Source organism: Protomyctophum parallelum (assembly GCF_964188405.1).
Source record: "Protomyctophum parallelum genome assembly, chromosome: 2".
Lineage (NCBI taxonomy): Eukaryota > Metazoa > Chordata > Actinopteri > Myctophiformes > Myctophidae > Protomyctophum > Protomyctophum parallelum.
In genome coordinates this window covers 29,456,731-29,475,728 of record NC_139699.1, presented here as the reverse complement: position 1 = coordinate 29,475,728, position 18,998 = coordinate 29,456,731, and the positions used below count along the sequence as shown (strand labels likewise).

Sequence of the window (18,998 nt, the reverse complement as noted above, 5' to 3'; positions counted from 1 at the left end):
CAACAACCCCTTTCTCTCTCTCTCTCTCTCTCTCTCTCTCTCTCTCTCTGCCCTTGACTCCTTCAAAACCGCTCTCAATAGGCACCACGGCTGCAATTCGAAACTGGCCCCCGTAAAATCGAAATCCCCCCTCACTATATTTGTTTTCCCCCCTTTTTATGATGATTTCCTGTTTTTGGCTATATGGAAGTGTATATTTGTATGTCTCTAAATGTTATGACGATTTGAACATGGTGGACCCTATTGTAAACAAGTCTCTCTCTCTCTCTCTCTCTCCCCCCCCCCTGTGTTTAGATACTTCCCTTTACAAGGAAACAGTGTGTGACAAGGACTGGATCCCATGGAACGGCTGGTGCTACAAGTTGGTGAAGGATGCACCCCAGGGGTTTATGGATGCTCAGTCAAGTTGTGGATCTGTGGAGGGAGGAGACGGAGCCTCTCTGGCCAGTTTACACTCCTTTGATACCAAGGAGATGATCAGTACTAAATTCCATGCAGGTGAAGCTATACAATCTTTCAATGAATAAAACAATATTTTAGCTAATCAGCATTTTAGAGCATGTTTCTACCATATAGAGCAACTTTCGTTCAACTTTGACCCCTCTGTCAGATGGAACTATGTTTTTGTGCTGCCGCTGCGCTTTAAGTCCAAGAATCTGAACTAACCCTTTAATTACTGTATAACAATATCCAGTGTTGTGACTAACGCCCTTACATGCGTTACGTTACATAACGTAATTACTATTTGCAGTAACTTGTAACCTAACGCTTTACATTTCCCCATTCCATAACGGCCTTATAGTTATTGTGCGAGCGTTACCCGCGTTATGGCGTTATGTCAACTTATGTGATCAGTGAAAAGTCTCGCAGTTCCGTGAGTCTATCATACATCATGCGTCTCTGTGCTGCTGCAGTGCAGTGCTGTGCAGTGCAGAGACTAGAGAGCGCTCTCTGTGTTGACAGTTTCGTTTGTGCTGCCTCTCATACTAGCCTGAGTCGGCCCACATGGCTTACACCCTAACTTGATAAAAGCACGTCGCAGAAGAGGTCATTGATTGGCTAACGTAGGGACAGATTTCAGGGTAAGCCAATCAGAGACAGTCTACAGGGTGGGCGGGCTTACTGAGTTTTGTAAACAGTAACAGATTTATTCACAGACACACGAACCCTTGTAACACATACATAGATACTATACACAGACAGAAATCGCCGGTAGAACGAAAATCATAATACAGTACCACACGCTGAAATGGCAAATGCGGATCATGACAGCGAGATCGGTTGCTTTGGGAGTTGGAAATTTAAACACTATTTTGAGTACTTGCGACCCAAGGACGACAAAAACATTGAGGTGAAATGTAAATTGTGTGGCGGACATAAAACATTGTCCTCAGCCAAAAAAAGCAACGCAAACCTCCTAAAACACCTCAATACAGTCCATGAGGCTACGAGACTTGTGGAAGTTGTGGCCAGGCCCATACCCATAGAAGAAGAATCTGATGGACCAACACCACCAAAAGTTCAAAAACAGACAAAGATTGATTTTAACTCGCCACAGCAGAAGCATGTCACCAAGAGTCATCTTGACAAGATGATTGCAAGGTATGTTGTTGAGGAAATGCTTCCCCTCTCAACCGTGGAGTCTGTTTCTTTCAGAGCACTGGTCAGCAACATACCAGTGAAAGCAGGGCCAATGTGCAGAAAAACATTTTCAAAATACCTGGACAGTGAATATTCTAAAATGGAAGATGAGCTCAAAAATACATTTGATAAATTAGAATATCTCTCGACCACTGCAGATATATGGACTGCAAATAACAAAAGCTTCCTTGGTGTAACTGCACATTGGATCAATCCTGAGACCATGCAACGTGGGAAAGCAGCCCTGGCATGCAGAAGGTTCAGAGGTCGGCATACTTATGACAGTATTGCAACTGCACTTGATGATATTCACTCATCTCATGGCATATCACAGAAAATTACAGCAACTGTTACGGATAATGGATCCAATTTTGTCAAGGCCTTTAAAATGTACAGACCACGTGATGAGGAGGATGAAGATGATGCAGAGGATGATGATGAGGTGACCTTTATAGACATTGGAGATATACTGCTGAATGGTGCTGATGATGCTGAAGTGGATGATGTGATTGCTTTACCCCCACATCTGAGATGTGCATCACACACATTAAACCTCATTTCGTGCAATGATATGGATAAGTGGTTGCAGTCAACACCTGCAACAAAAGCAGTCTACAGAAGTGCTACCGCAAAGTGTGCTGGGTTGTGGAACAAGACCAGCCGATCAACAGTGGCCTCAGAGCTCCTGGAGGACATCGTTGCAAAGAAGCTGCTGGTACCTTGCACAACCAGGTGGAATTCGTTTTACGATGCCCTGGCTCGAATCTCTGGGATACCGCTGGTGGATTTGAACACCCTCTCCTCCAGACTACAGCTGAAATCTATCAATGAAAAGGAACATCTATTTCTCAAAGAGTACTGTACCGTCATGAAGCCACTTTGCAACGCACTGGACATTCTTCAGGGAGAAGAAAACTGCTATTATGGCACACTCCTACCCACACTGGAAACGGTGATGTCCAGGACTCTGGAAATGAAGAATGGACTGCAAATCCTTGTTGGCCTACCAGATGCAGTTGTGGAGGTGAGAACTGTGATTGCCAATTTCATTTTATAAATGCACTCACTTGGGTAGGCTGTGTGACAGACAGCCTACATGTGGATGTGTGAGACAATAAATCTGCAAAGCATTTTAGCTCTAAAGTGTAAATGTAGGTTAGACGGACCTACACATTTTGTGGCCCTGAAATAAAATTAATTATGGAACTATGCATGTAAATGTATAATGCATTTTCCTTTTCCCCCTTAAAAAAAAGCTATGCTCATTATGTACAAATTATAATAAATACTAAATAACTGAATAATGTTTTGTTTTTGTCTTGACTCTTGTTATATATACGTACATATCATTTCAGGCAATCAAGACAAGATTCACAACTGTTCTTGAGAGTGAAGATGCTGTCCTGGCTGCGGTGACACTGCCAAAGTTTAAGCTCCGCTGGTTGCATGACAGGGAGAGGAAAGACCAGGCGAAGGCAAGGCTTATCTCAGAATGCCGAAAACAGGAGCAGGAACCAACCAACCAACCAACACCAGAGCAGAGCACTGGGGCTGCCAAAGAGGGTGACTTCTTTTCCCTTTCAGATGATGAGGACATCTCTTCCCCTGCTGAAATTGAAGTAGCTGATTACCTCAAATCAGGAGCGACAGGGATTGACACTCTTAACAAATTTCCTTTGATAAAGAAAATATCTCTTAGATATAATGCAGCCACTCCATCCAGTGCCCCAGTAGAAAGACTCTTTAGCCTGGGTAGCCTGATTTTATCTCCAAAGAGGAACAGGCTATCAGATCAAAAGTTTGAGAGGCTTCTCCTCATGAGATTCAACCATTGGTTTGAGAGCTAGGAAGGAAGAAATTAACAGATGGAGAGGAGAGGAGATTTGGAGATGGGTACAGACTCAGAGAGAGAGAGAGAGAGAGAATACATTATACCACCACTAGTGCCTTCTGCTGGAGTGTCTTTTTGTTTTGGAGTATTGTGTAAGGCTTAAGCCATTTGTGTTATTTTTGTTAAATACCTCTTGTGCATTATTTGCAAATCAGCAGCCTTACTGAAAATGTGAAAAGCATCTCAATGTGCTTATTTATTTTTATTTATAACTTTACGGTGTAAGAAGAGTGTACTCATTTTATTTGATTTTATTTATTTTCTTCATATTGCACTGACAGCACCATTTGTTAATTGTTTTGAAGGCAAGTTGAGGCTATACAATAAAGATGCCTGTCAAAATTCCTGAACATGTTTTATTGTTCCACTACATTTCATAATGTTAGGAGGGAGTTGTGTTTTCTCTTACTGTGCGAAAAGTAAAGTAAAGTAAAGTAAAGTAAAGTAGTTACTTTCATAATTTACAGGTAAAGTAAAGTAACAAATTACTTTTTTAGATAAGTAACGATAACTATAATTCCTTACTTTTTAAAAGTAACTTCCCCAACACTGACAATATCACATCAACGTTGTTTGTTGGTGGGCTCCCTGCTCGTGCATTAAGACATTTAGACCCTGGTGTCGGGCAGGACACCTATTGGCTGACAATAAAGTGGACAGTGCACCAGATTGGACAACTCTTCTCTCCTGGCTCTCAAGCCGTGGAATTGTTGCTTTTTTGAGGGGAGCTAGGCCCAACTATGTCCAGCTTTGAGTATTTAGTCAACTTGATCGTGGGCTCTGTACTTGGTCTGCTCTTTTTCCCTCTACACCGACTCTCCGAAAATAGCCCATCTACAAGCTACACGGATTTGGCGGACCCCCTGTAGTAACTCTGAGGACCCCCTAGGGGTCCTGTTGAAGACCCCTGGTGGATAGGTTTGATGTTTGCTCCGTATCCTAGTAACCTTTTAGCACTTGTTGGTTTTCTATTTACTGACCACTTTCCCTGCTGTTTGCTGACTAGGGTTCATGCTACTTACTTAGTCTTAATCTTGAACTTTGTAAGTCACTCTGGATAAAAGCAGCTGTTAAATGACTGTTAACTCATAAATTGAGACGTCACTGCTCGCGTTCCCTTTCACTTACAGTGCATGCGTGAAAATGGACCTGGTTTCATAGTGAGATGTACGATTACATAAAAAAACATATTTTAAAATCAACTGCTCATGTGTGTTGTGTCCAATCAGATGGCCCACTGGATGTGTGGATCGGTTTACAAGGAACAGACATGAACTCCACTGTCTTCAAATGGGTGGACCAGGCACCGGTCACCTTCACCTACTGGGGCCAAAACCAACCCCTTCAACCCACTCAGGATCCCAGCTGTGTCTTCTACTCTGGACAGGTGTGTATTAGGGATGTGCTGCCCTAGTTAGTGCTAGCCTACGGTAGTTATTTATTATCATAATAATTGTATTTCAGAATGTGCTTTTATCCTGTGAAAAGACATTGGGCCCGATACACAAGCCAATTTACCATCATATTTTCATCGTAACAGTGTTTCCGACAATTCCTACGTTAGGTGTCGGATTCATGAGTGTTTTTCCGTCTGTTCATTTTGTGGGCGGTCTGCTCTCTCAAGTCATCTCTGAGGCTGACTTACCAGAATTCCATGCTAGAAGGCTTTCTTACTTTTTATTTATGTGTTATTTTGTGCAAAAGTGCATTATTGGCTATTTCCCCTACCATAAGCCCTCAATGAATTGCATTGAATTGAATGGGGCTATTGGGTGTTGTGCTAATTCGCTTATTTCCATCGCTCAAAAAAATAATTGTATATATCCTCTCTTCATAATGTAAATAATATCCCAAGCGGCACACTTTACTACTTATTTTTATGGAAATAAGCAAATTAGCACAAAAACCCAACCCCCATTGAGGGCTTATGGTAGGGGAAATAGCCAATAATGCACTTTTTCGTGGGGACGTAAAAACTACAAATAAATGTAAGAAAGCCTTCGTTCTAGCATGGAATTCTCCTTTAATGTTAGTCTTCATGCTGAATCAATAAATTGTCCGAAACCTCGTGCCCAACATTTGTCAAAACACACACACACACACACACACACACACACACACACACACACACACACACACACACACATATATACACGTTATTTCTATATATTTGCACGTTATTTACGACCAGTGTTGTGAATCAGGTCCATTGTTTCAAGGAATCTTATTTCCCTGACTTACTTTAACCTGAATAGCCAAAGTATAAAATAATGTTTAAATTGGTTAAGGCAGAACTGCAGCATTCAGAATTCTATTGTAAAGTAAAGTGGTTAAGGGAAAAAATACTTACATACTTGTCATTCAGTAAAGCTAACCAACCATTTTGTTGAAATCTGAAATTAAACCATTTAGGTGAATCAACTGGATTTCTTTACATACATTGATTTATCTAGAATAACCATAAAACATGCCTGCAAAAGTCACTACTTTTCTGTAGTGTAACATTTGTTTTGTGGTTAGTTTTATATTATATTAAGCGTCACAATAATTTAGATCATGTTTTGCCTTTTACAGTAGATTGAGATGTACTCTGTATTGGCTATTTTCTGACCTTTCATTTTTTTACTTGGTTACAAAACATTTAACCCTCAGTGAAATAATTTGTTGCGCACATCCCTAGTGTTTGCGTGTGCGTGTGCGTGTGCGTGTGCGTGTTCGTGTGCGCGTGCGTGCGTGCAACCCAAATTCTGTTTATATTTCTGCATCATGAGTTTGTCTGTTGATTGTGCTGTCCCAAGGCTCATGGTTGGAGGACAGGGAATTGCACTCTGGAACTACCTTTCCTGTGTCAGAAGAAAGGCGAGGTCAGGGAGTCAGTGACGGGTTGCCCATCTGTGGGGGTGAGCGTCATCATCCACCTGACCTGATATTACATTTATGTTTTCTTTCACCAACATGAAATATTGTAAATAATTAACAGAGATTAACAATTTCATAATTTAATACATATGTGACAAGGCCTACTGCCAACTACAATTGACAAGGGAAACCCACAATATTTGTCTAGATTTGATCGCTCAGAATCCAAGATTCCGTTCCAGTCTCTTGATTTCTTCTTTCTGTTTCCTTATTTCAGGACTGGAGAAGACATGGCAATTCATGCTACCAACTTAACCCCAAGGAAGTGTCCTACAAAGAACACTGTAACATCACCATAAGAAACGGGTAGATGTTTGATAAATGGTTACACAACACTGACATGTTGTTCACTTACGTATTAATTTTTTGTATTGATTTTTTTGTATTGTCCAATTAATTTGCCATTTTTGTTTTCTATAGTTGTTTGCATTTTCTACTCACTCACATAAGTAAAGTATACTTATGTGACCTTGTTGTTGATTGACTGCAGTTCATACTTAAGGCCTGTTCAGGCAGGGAGCGACTGACGCGCCTAGTAATTCATTTTCAGTGAGAGGCGTGCGTTTATTTTGGACGCGCAGAGTTGTTGAGGGGCGATTACGCAAGCGTATTTTCACGGGTGCGTGCTTGTTTTGTGCACACACCCGCGGGCGACTAGACCTGGATTGTGGTGAGCTTTTTGTTTTTCACGCTACGTGTCTCGCGCCCCTCATGAGCAGACCTGGTGACGACGCCTGCGTCACTCGCTCCCCGTCTGAAAGGACCTTTGCTCTGCTAATCCAGTCTTGCACTTCAGTGTCTCTGGAGCGTCAGCTACAGTAAATGCCCAAGTTGTAAACGTAAGTGTTTCCTTGTTCTTGCCAGGTTCGAGCAGGCTTTTATCAGCCGTCTACTCTTGGATCACATTGGGACGGAGACGCAGTATTTCTGGATCGGCCTCCAGGACATTAAAAACACAGGGGAGTTCCAGTGGGTGAGCCAGGACGGCACCGACGGCCAAGTGGAGTACACCCACTGGGGATGGTTTGAACCAAGTTAGTATCCACTCCACCATTAGTGCCTAAAATAACTGAACTGCACCTACAGTATTCTGCAGTATGAGGTACGTGATTGCTGGAAATAGATGGGAATCGTAGCAGACTGTAATTATTTATTGTACATTTTAGGTCATCACGGGGGCTGTGTGGTGATGTCCACAGCCAAACCCCTGGGCATGTGGGAGGTGAAGAATTGCAGCCTGTTCAAAGCTGGCACCATTTGTAAAATAGACATCGCTCCTCCACCACCCCTAGAACCAGAGCCTGACCCCACCACAGAGTGCCCTGATGGATGGATATCCAGACCTAACATCAAATACTGCTACAAGGTGTGTGTGTGTGTGTGTGTATGTGTATGTCTTTGTCTTTTTTTTTTTACTATTGTGAAAAACATTTTGGAACAGTTCAAATAGCCGATCTTCAAGCTCAATGTCGATGTAGATTGGCTAGTTGAACTTTTTTTAAATGTTTTTCAAAATAGTTTTCCAAAAAAGTTTCAGGATAAGACGAAAATAGGGCCCATAGTGCCACTATGAGGGTTTTCATGGATTTCCTTGCGATGCTTTTTGATGCATGTTAGGTCTTCCATGAGGAGAGACTGAGTCGGAAGCGCTCCTGGGAAGAAGCGGAGAGGTTCTGCCAGGCTTTAGGGGCAGACCTGCCCAGCTTCACAAAGGAGGAGGAGATGAGAGCGCTGAACTATGTCATAAGAGACACCATTAGGTACACACACGGTCAAGAAAACCATTGGCTCCTCTTGCAAAATAACTATTACAGTTTGCGGCTGTTGGCTTGCTAAAGAGTTGGCTGTTTGCTTGCTAAAACTGTACACAGCCTCTGTGAACAGTTTTCCCACATGGTATTGTGCATATAGAAATTTGGCAAGGTATTACTTCACAGTTTTTTGTAGATTACAATGTGGAGATAGAGCTGTCACTAAAATGATAGTGATTTTCTCGTGTTGTTTCTACAGCAATGACCGTTTCTTCTGGGTGGGACTAAACAGGAGGAACCCTGCAGACCGCTCCTGGGCTTGGAGTGATGGCAGACCAGTGAGTACAAGACGAAGAAACGCACACCTTTTTAGCTCTGTGCTACTTCAAGTCCTCATTGAACCCTTCAAGTTTTTTTTTATTTTTTATGTGAATGCCACAGCGTTTGCCTGAAGACCTGTGAGCCGTTCCTCGATTGGAGACAAGTTGAACTATTTTGATTTAATGCATGAAGACCTGGTTTAACTGAACAATGATTCAGTTCAACCAGTTCAGCTAGGGGTGGGGAAAATTGATTCACTCGAACATCGCGATTTTCAAATGCCACAATGTTAAAGTTTTTCTCACGTCAGAAAGACTGACTGTCTGACTTATCTGGCTGCATTGAAGACTATGATTCAACTTTTCATTGTTTATATTGTTCATAATTGTTTTAAAATGTTTCAGTATTATGAAAAAAGCTAAATAACTCCCAAGAAATATTAATATCGAATGGCAGAATCGCAATATAATTAAGAATCGGCACCCTAGGTATCGAGATCGTAAGTGAATCGTTCCACCCCTAATCATTGCACCTTGGTTCTTCTATGCCTCCACAACAGGTGTCCATGAGTATTTTTCAACAAGATTTCCATGAGGATGATGCTTACAACCGGGGCTGTGCTGCATATAAGGTGAGCTGTGTGGAATTGTACTTTGTAATGAGGGTTATATTTGAGGCAGTCTTTTGCTATAATTAACCTCATCTGTGCTAGTAAGTTCCTGTCTGCAGGTTCCTGTTCATTAGCTGTTCTATGTTTCATTATGTTGAAACAGAGGACAGGGGTAGGCAGACGGAAGGGATAATCACTGCCACTGATATAATATTCACCAGGGCTTCTGTTAGGGTTCATGATTTATTTTATTTTGTCGACATAACACAAATGTGTATTCACCTGGTTTTGACTCAAATCATCTCCGTGCTCATTACGTCATTAGACGATGAAGACCAGCTTGAAGCACTTGTTTGTGTTCCTGCTCCATGACTTCCCTCCCAGGCCGTTCTACGCCAAACCTTTCCACTGTGATGCCAAACTAGAGTTTGCCTGTCAGATCCCCCGGGGTAAGACCGATGGCACACGCCACAAACGCCAGTAGTGCATATCATTAATTTACCCCACCACCACACTAATTTGTTTACTTCAGCTATGTGAAATTAATTCATTAAATGATTGTTATTCAACAGGAAAGAAACCCAATAACCCAGACTGGTACATTCCTGGTAAGCATCCTTGTGTTGATGATAATGATGATGTATATTCATATCCATTTTCATATCCCTCATTTGATATGTTTGATATGGACGTTTGGATGTTTGATATGGACCAAAATCTACACTGTAAAATCCTCTAAAATCGTTAATGTAAACTAGACCAGTGCCCGGCTGTAGAGCACCGAGTTGGTAACGATGGAAGTTGGATATCCATGCCCCACCCGGCTATGCAATACCCGTTGTACCCATTTCAGAGTACCCATCTGTCTTTGTCCCTTTTATGCCTGTGTCAGGCATGTTGCGCAGTTCTGTGTCAGGCATGCCAAAATATAAAGTGTTGTGATGTGATGTCAGAACAGGGAGGCCAGCTCCATATAGATATAGTGGTGATCTGGTCCAGAGCCCTGGCAGAGGCTTTTGTGCTGGTTCTGTCCAGAACCAGCCTATCGGCTATCCAACAGACTCGAGTCGACACCGGGCACTGCACTCCCTGTGGTGGTGTGGAACGCTTATGTCGATTTGGAAGTCGGTGGAGCAAATGGTTTATGAGTTACGTGGATTACAGTTGTACACAGACAGAGACATTAAAGATAGATGAGCGTTACAGACTTCCTAGGGAACTATTATTTCCTAACTCTCAGTAATTTATCTGGGGACACCATCAGGGACCCCTAGACGTCCCCTGAACCCCACGTTGAGCACCACTGGTCTAAACCTGCAGTTTTTAAGCTATAGTCTATAGTTTGTGATAAATGTAACATGACACCTACTGCTGCTGTTGTTCATCACTTTGTCAATACTCAAGTCGATCGTAAATATCTCACACCTAAATTTCAGGTGGGCAACATGAGACGTCTATATTCATGGACGGTCATGAGTTTTGGTTTGTGTCGGAGCCAAAGCTGACGTTCGAGGAGGCCAAGATGTATTGCGGTCACAATGGTAGCAAGCTGGCTGCACCGCCCAGCTTCACCGCTGCCAGGCAGATCCACGAATACATAGCAAAGGTAAACAAATGTGTGGAATGCTCGGCTTGCTGGTGTTAGCCAATTTTCGGTCATTGGCTGTGGCTGTTTCTTGCCTGTGAGTGTTTTGCTTAAGGATGTAAAGACAGTATTCAGTGTGTGCACTGTCTCACTCTGTGTATATAAGCCTCTGCCAAATGTTCTTTGTTATGTTTTACTCAAACCATCTATGCTGAGCTGAGACGTGTTGTTATTGAACAGGTGTCTCGTGATACTCCCAAGCAGAACTGGTGGGCCGACATGACACAGCCTGGACGTCTCTTCCCCGTGACGTAATACACATACTCCATTACGCACGCACACGCACGCATGCACACACACACACACACACACACACACACACACACACACACACACACACACACACACACACACACACACACACACACACACACACACACACACACACACACACTTTTGAGGCCCTCCTATGCATAGCTTTGTGTGTCTACGTCTGTATGAGCACGGAATGTGCTTAGCTGATTGGTTGAGCACGGAATGTGATGTATGATAATGTATGATAAGAGCGCAAGTGTGATTTTTAAGAACAGTATAATACATTATGTATCAAGTAGGGATGTAAAGGTGAAGAAATGCATATAAATATACCTCTTTATATACACACACACACACACACACACACACACACACACACACACACACACACACAAAATGTGTATACAAATACTGTATATGTGTTTGTGCTTTGTATCTCAGGTTCACCCAGTCAAGGTACTATCAACCAATGTTTTTGGGCAGATGCACCTCTATCAGTCCAGAAAACCTCTACCCAGGTGAATAGACATTACACTGCTATTAGTATTATACTGTACACACGGCACCGTTTTAATTCTCACAGAGCATGAGAGCAGAAACTATGTTGTGTATGTATAGCCTCTTAACGAACCCCATGTTCTCTACTTGCAGAGTATGTGTTCAGTTGTCAACATCAACTGCCATTCGTGTGTGAGAGAGACAACATAACATCGGTGGAGATAGACCCCTTGGAGCCTCACCCTATTGGCCAGCCCTGTGTAAACGGCTCCTTGGTCTTCAGGGATAAGGTCTGACTCTACAACACCACCTGCTGGTCATTACGTGCTAGGGCCGGTGTTTAATCCATTTTGACCAGAGATCAGATTCAAGAAATGTCTTCTACATCCTGATGGTTTTCTGAAAAAGCTATGTTTCAATGTCAGTCGTTCTTCGATTTTTCAAAAATAGCAGACCTACAAGCTCGTAGCACGCCACTCGGTGGCACGCTATGAGCTATTTTTCAATAGCTAAAGCATAACATCATGCTAACACCAAAAGGGGTTCCCGCCCAAAATTGGATATCATCCTCCACCGGCCAAAATGTTTTATTTTTTCCACCTGGTGTATGGTATGGCTGAACAATCTATCGCTTCAGCAACAACATTGCAATGAAGGCATGTGCAGTAGTCACAACCTAAAGAATATAAGGCAAATTGGACATTGTGAACGTTGCACTAAAACTCTTAATGTCTTGATAGAAAATGAAGACTAGCAAGGTTCATATCTTTCATTATTAATCTTGATTAATCTCATAAAATAGACAATTTAGTCAGTGGAGTTGTTGTTTTTTAATTAACATTTCCAAACACTAACAGAAATGACCAAAGAATGAATAATGATCTGGATTAATTAAACATTCACAATTGTGTCCTTTTCAGTGCTACACATTACTGAATCCCATTCTATTTGTGCCATACCCATCCGCCATGGAGGAATGCAAGTCCCTGGGAGGGACTCTAGTCACCATATCTGACCAGGTTGAACAAGGTAAGGATATGTTCACAACTATAGCCCTGATTGAATACTATTAACTGTACAACTATACTCACCACATGCTTAGTAGATCTCACCAAGCTCACCGAAATATTCTTATTTCCAGCAGGTTAGTGGCGAATACAGTTGGGTAACATGTTTTTGATGAATTGAACATGGTGGACCCTGTTGTAAACAAGTGTAATGCTTAGTTTGTGCTTGAAATGTACTGTAATTCTGCAAACTGTTAATAAATATTTCAATCAATCAATCAATATGTAAACACTCCATAAGCTGTTCTGTCTGTGTGTTCAAGACTTTGTCACCACCCTGCTGCCGAAAATGCCAGATATCCAAAGGTTTTGGATTGGCTTGAATTTAAAACCTGACAACGCAGAGTGGGCTGATGAAACCGCAGTCTCCTATGACAACTTCAACCCTCTCATTCACGGCATGCTCAGGCGCGTGCCTGTCACTGTAAGTTCTATTCTGGCTCTGTGACGCACTGTGAGCCTGCATATGGGCTATTTCTGGTGAAGAGATTTGGTGTAGAGGGGAAAAGGTAAGATCCCTGGGGGAACCCCTTCAGTGAAGTGTATATAGGGTTTTAACACACACCACAGAGAGACCACAGTTTGACCATTTGGTGGCATAATATCATTGTCAACCCAGTTTGACTGTACACCTGGAATTCCCAACAACTCATTATCACAGCTACTTGAGTTGTTAAGAGTTTGTTTGTATTCTTCAAACCTTGAAGGGGTTAACTGTGTTCAAATTGACGATAAATGTGAATTCAGCATTTGAAAATGTTGAATTCACAGAATTGCATATTTTTGGGGGCTAAGTGGTTGATTTTCCTCTCTACACCATTAGTTAAACCTATGATTAAACGCATTAGCTTGTTGAATAAAGTGTGTGTGTGTGTGTGTGTGTGTGTGTGTGTGTGTGTAGTCATTGCATCCAGATGACATGCAGCTCTGTGTGTTCATGATGAACAATCCCAGCTCTTCCATGATGGGCACCTGGGATTTCAGCACCTGCAATGAGCAGCAACATGTAACCCTATGCCAGCACTATGCAGGTACAATGAGCAGCAACATGTAACCCTATGCCAGCACTATTCCAGATTGGCATTTTAGATTGGCAAAATTGTGTATTTGGCCAACGACCCCCATCTTAAAATATTTATTGACACATCGTGAGCTTGTGGATTGGCACTACACTATAAAAACATTATTTGTGTCCGGCAGAAACCAGCTAACTCCATTTAAATGTTTCTGTTTTCCCCCTTCATAAATAAATGCTATTGAACATCCTTTACGTCTGTGTGTTGGTTAAAGAAATATTGAAACAATGAAAAGTATCAAAGGGGCTTCGGGACAAAACCAGCTAACTCTATTGTACGCAACACAGTTTTCTGCCCCACGAAGGGAGGGACTTTCTCCCTATAGTATTAGACCGCGACAGAGCGGCGCCGTCTTGAACCGACTCCGCCCTGTCCGAGTTGCGGCCCGATAGGCACAGAATAGTAAATCCTCGCCCCACTTACAATGAACACAGCGGAGCGCTCCCTACCCCTATGATGATATAATGTATTACATTACAATGAACACAGCGGAGCGCTCCCTACTCCTATGATGATATAATGTATTACATTACATATTACATCATTCACTTTAGTTTCTCATGATGGCCATTTTGCTTCTACTTCATACCTCTATGTCAGACAAGCCAGAGGAGCCCCGCTTCGCCTCGGAGCCCCTCCATGTCAACAACCACACCTTCCTGCTGCTCCAGCAGAACCTCACCTGGTTTGAGGCGCGGGGGGAATGCATGAAAAAGGACATGGACTTGGCCAGCGTGGCCGACACACTCTTGCAATCTGTCCTCACTGTGCACGTGAGCCGCGCACGCACACCCATGTGGATCGGCCTCAGAAGTGAAGACGTAAGTCTGCTGAAAAGAAAACCTGCATGTACAGTATGTTGGTTCATCATTATGGGTGTAATAGTTAATCTATGTAATCATAAAAAAGTCAATCCCTATTTTGGGCATGTCATTATTATAGATAAAAAGAAGTAATTGGGCGATCTATAAGCCCACATTATGTCGTATCATGATTCGTTCTGAGCTTGTAGATCTGCTATTTTCACTAGTTTCACGACACAACCAATTAATTCAAGTAATCAATATATATAAGAATAAATGCTAAGAATAATGAATAGTTGCATTCATCATAATATGATGAATGAAACTATTAAATAACATACTACTAATCTAACATATTGTGTTTATTTTGGAAGGCAGGCTTTATAGCTTGTACTGTACGTTTTGTTTGTTTGATCAGGATGGCATTCACTACCGCTGGTCAGACAACAGTCACACTGTCTTTAGTCGCTGGTCTTCTGAAGCCACCAGTGGCTCCTGTGTGTACCTGGACACTGACAGCTTCTGGAAAGCCACAGAGTGTGAGGAGATGCTAGAAGGGGCCATCTGTCACAAGCCAAATCATGGTGAGTGGAGCGTCAGCCCCGCCCCTTTTCATCAGTAGGTAGTGGCAGCTTCAACGTTGGATAGCCTTACTGGGGGCTTGGGTGCTACACTGCACATGAAACAGGAAGATGATTGAAAACATTGCACAATAAAACTACAGCAGTGACAAATCACAATATTGAATCACCTCTGTCAAGTTATACACTTGTTTGAGGCTAAATTGAGCAACACACAGCAGGTAATATAAGGCAGCAGTGGCTCAGGATGTAGAGAGTGGTGCGTTCTCCTGGCTCCGCATCAAAGTGCCGCTGAGCAAAAGTAACGCTGAATTCTCAGCAGGAGTGGTATTTCGCTGTGGCGTTCTGAGAAAGTGGTAAGGTTCAATGCGTTAAATTCATTCAGCTTTTCTGTGATGAAACAGAACACAAAAAAGGAATGTCACGTACTGAAATCAGAATCGCGTTTATAATTGAGTACAGTAAAGTGTGCCTTTTGCTAAGGCATCTAATCAACCTACATGTAGGTACAAAGCTCTCCACCACCACCATGCTCTAAGAAATACTAATAAATGCCCAGCCCAGTCATTTTTATATATGTAGTCAGTGTGCAGTGTCTGTTGACTTACCATCTCCCTTTAGTTTGGAGTTAGAAGGTTTGACTAATTGTATAGTAATAAAGTAATAGCCAGCACACCGAACTTAAGTCCTTCTGGTACTTTCAATTCATATACGCACGGACACAGCTTGACTAATTGTAGAATAATGCTCAAGGATATTATCTCAGGAAGATAAGGACATACTATTGATTTATTGAAAATATATAAAACTGTTAATATGTGATTAGAATGAAATGTGATCTTCATTGTAGAGGAGATCATCTCTACACCAGACAGTGGTGTTACAGTGAAGTGTCCCCATAAGAGGAATGGTCCAACCTGGATCCCCTTCAAGAACAACTGTTACTCCTTCCAGCTGGTTATCAACAGATGGGACCAGTTGGACAAAGGACAGACTAATGACACCTGCAAAACACTTGGTAAGGATTTGTTCTGTGAGTACAGATTCTATTGCATTACAAGTGCCAGTAGTCGTTATCCAGAGAGATGCATGTCAGAATGGGCGACATGAATGCATGTCGGGTCACAATCCTACCCAATGAGCTGGTTTCATTTCTGAGGTGGTGATGACTATGACATTTGTGTTTTTAGATTCAAACGCAGACATCCTAACTATCCGCAATGCAGAGGAGAACGAGTTTGTCAGACAGCAGCTCCTGCCCTTCAAAGACCTGGTCCAGTTCGTATGGCTGGGACTGTTCCAAGAGGACGATGGTGAGTACTATAGTTTTCCACTTTCTACTTTTTAAATCTTGATTTTGGGAAGATGTACCCGATGTTAGTCAATCTCTGCCAGTCTCTGCAAGACATTTTATCCAGCCCTTTTACCACAATAGTCCAGTTACATAATCACACTGCCACTGTGGATGTATTATTTAATCACATAAACCCTGGTTTCCTTATTCTTGCCATGTCATAATAGAGAGTATCAATCTTCATATGACCACCGCGCTCTGACTATAGGTGCGCCACCCGTTCAAAACATATCAAAATAAAGGCTGGATAGCCGAAACGTCCTCAACGGTCCTGTGTATCACCTCCAAATTACACATAATGCAGGCAGCCAGACGTTGCATTATTGAAAACGAGCGCTTCCAAACTCACACTTAAAATAATCACCCTTATGGAATTTCGTGACAGAAAGTAGCTCATAACTAGCCTGACACTGAATTTTCATTTCACGTCATCGGCACCATAACATATTTTTTAATGGTCGTGGACTCGTGACTAGAGACTCAGGGGCTGGAGCCAGGGTAACTCATAACATGTCTACTGTGGATTTCTATGTACCGGTAACAAAAATGTTGAAGATAGAAACTAGACAGTAACTAAGAAGGGAATATATCATATTAGCAACAAAATAATTAATAATAGTGGCATGGTATTTCTGGGTTTTAATCAGACGCTGGCTGATGCCTTGCTCACCTACGAGACTCCAGACGCCAAAGAGATCAAGTTGGTTCTGGAGGGCAAGTCGCTGCAGAGTTCCACCTAGACACCTCAGTCAGCAGACCAGACTCTTTGTTTGTTTAATCAAGCTGTGTGATGGATTGCAGGGCCTTGTAGTTTCTCCTTTCTGTTTCCCTGTATATTCTCTTATATTCAGAACAGTACATACTACATACAATACGACATTGAAACTTGCTGCTCAGTCAGAATGTGCCAGCATCGTCACGCTGTCACTGTTGGTGTGAATTGGGGGCATAAGACTTCCTGTGTGAGTGAGAATGACACTGTGGTGAGTTGTTGATGTTGTGCTGCAGATAAGCAGATGAAGTGGTATGACGGCACTTACGTGCAATACTCCAACTGGCGAAACGGGCGACCGGAGATGGAGGGAAAGTTCATGGCTGGCCTTAACACTGACGGAGTGTGGGAGCTTTATACAAAAGAGAACCTTTTCAGACTCTTCAGACAGAGCAGCATTGTGGCCTGTAAACTGGACAAAGGTTGGTTGCATGCTGTTTCACCCAACATATTTATTTTAATAAGTAGTTAAAGATCTGGGAAAACAACTTGGATAGTGAAGCCCTGGCTTTGGCTAGCTCTGTTGGTTGATCATTCATAGGGATGAATCACTGGCTATTTTGTAGACAAAGTAATGTTATATGCTTTGTAATGTTAAAGAGCAATGAGACTTTGGTAGAGGTTTGGATTGTGTTTTTTGTTGTTTGGCCAATATGTAACTAGTCTAATTGGCGAGATAGCTTGCTCTGTTGCGTGTTGAATAGAAATTGATAATCGAAAAACAGTCTCCTCGTTTATTTACGTTGTACCCCTGTAGCCCTCAAAGTCATTATTTTATCAAATAATGGAAACGAAGCCAATTCTGCCAATATATAATATAAAGAAATGCAGTATGGCATTTGTTTTAAATAAAAATGTCAACTTCATGTTGATTTAGCTATTTGTATTAGGTCTGGATGAAGTATGTGAAATGTGAAAAGGACATATTGAGTGCTGGCTGTTTTCTTGTTCTCATGATATTGATATTTGGGAGTGTTGAGGCATTCTAATTTGCGGTTCTTTGTCTCACATTATCACAAGGCACAACCCAAACCTCTACCAAAGGGTAATTTTTAAAGCTTTAAAGTTACGTAGACTTTGTCTCTCAATGAAACATTTATTTTCTTAACTAGCATAAAAGTATTACACAATATAACACTGTCATGCAACAACATGTTTATTTTTTTACTAAACACCTGTCAATCCAACAGAACCTAAAGATGAGTACAACCAGTCTGCTAAGGATTTTCAACGCTATGGGAACCTAACTTACCAGGTTGTTACCAGGAAGCTGAGCTGGTTTCAGGCCGTGGAGGAGTGTGGGCAGCGCGGAGGACACCTGGCCAGCATACACAACGTGCAGCAGGACGCACACCTCAAGCTCATTGCCAGCAGAGATGGTTTCCCACTCTGGATCGGCCTGTCCAACCAGGATGTAAGCGCATCCACAGCGGTGCCTTTCTTCTTCTTTTTTCTCACAAAAACAAAGGGCTGCATTTTTCATATACTACAATAACTGAAATTCTCATACATTAGAAATGGGCTGTAGGAAGTACAGCGATGCCTTTCAAACAGTTTTTGTGTCAAAGACCTCCAAATTAATCTGTGTTTGGCCGCAGACCACATCAGAAAATATATTAGGCCAGGGAGGGACCCCCATACAAGATTGGTGTTGTTAAAATGTTTCAAAAATATCCACCACTTTTATTTATATTTTCAAATAGCTCATGTATCTAGCATATACTGTATATGCTAGATACATGGGTCCTTCGGCATATACTAGATACATGGGTCCTTGGGCATATACTGCCCAAGGACCCATGGGGGTTCCTGGG

The 18,998-nt window shown here is 42.1% G+C and overlaps 1 protein-coding gene across 1 annotated transcript in view; it reads left to right on the top strand.

The window, feature by feature from the left end:
- ly75 (lymphocyte antigen 75) overlaps window positions 1–18,998 on the top strand; it is a 31,033-nt gene that overhangs the window by 7,748 nt on the left and 4,287 nt on the right. Inside the window, exons 7-30 of the mRNA XM_083789959.1 lie at window positions 295–498; window positions 4,762–4,919; window positions 6,331–6,432; window positions 6,669–6,757; window positions 7,316–7,485; window positions 7,618–7,817; window positions 8,069–8,211; window positions 8,462–8,540; window positions 9,083–9,154; window positions 9,459–9,582; window positions 9,706–9,741; window positions 10,570–10,739; window positions 10,959–11,029; window positions 11,475–11,551; window positions 11,685–11,821; window positions 12,452–12,560; window positions 12,862–13,022; window positions 13,500–13,629; window positions 14,275–14,495; window positions 14,896–15,061; window positions 15,909–16,076; window positions 16,249–16,371; window positions 17,421–17,606; window positions 18,375–18,598. Of these exons, the coding sequence (XP_083646085.1) occupies window positions 295–498; window positions 4,762–4,919; window positions 6,331–6,432; window positions 6,669–6,757; window positions 7,316–7,485; window positions 7,618–7,817; window positions 8,069–8,211; window positions 8,462–8,540; window positions 9,083–9,154; window positions 9,459–9,582; window positions 9,706–9,741; window positions 10,570–10,739; window positions 10,959–11,029; window positions 11,475–11,551; window positions 11,685–11,821; window positions 12,452–12,560; window positions 12,862–13,022; window positions 13,500–13,629; window positions 14,275–14,495; window positions 14,896–15,061; window positions 15,909–16,076; window positions 16,249–16,371; window positions 17,421–17,606; window positions 18,375–18,598 (3,320 nt within the window). The remainder of the gene's footprint in view (window positions 1–294; window positions 499–4,761; window positions 4,920–6,330; window positions 6,433–6,668; window positions 6,758–7,315; window positions 7,486–7,617; window positions 7,818–8,068; window positions 8,212–8,461; window positions 8,541–9,082; window positions 9,155–9,458; window positions 9,583–9,705; window positions 9,742–10,569; window positions 10,740–10,958; window positions 11,030–11,474; window positions 11,552–11,684; window positions 11,822–12,451; window positions 12,561–12,861; window positions 13,023–13,499; window positions 13,630–14,274; window positions 14,496–14,895; window positions 15,062–15,908; window positions 16,077–16,248; window positions 16,372–17,420; window positions 17,607–18,374; window positions 18,599–18,998) is intronic.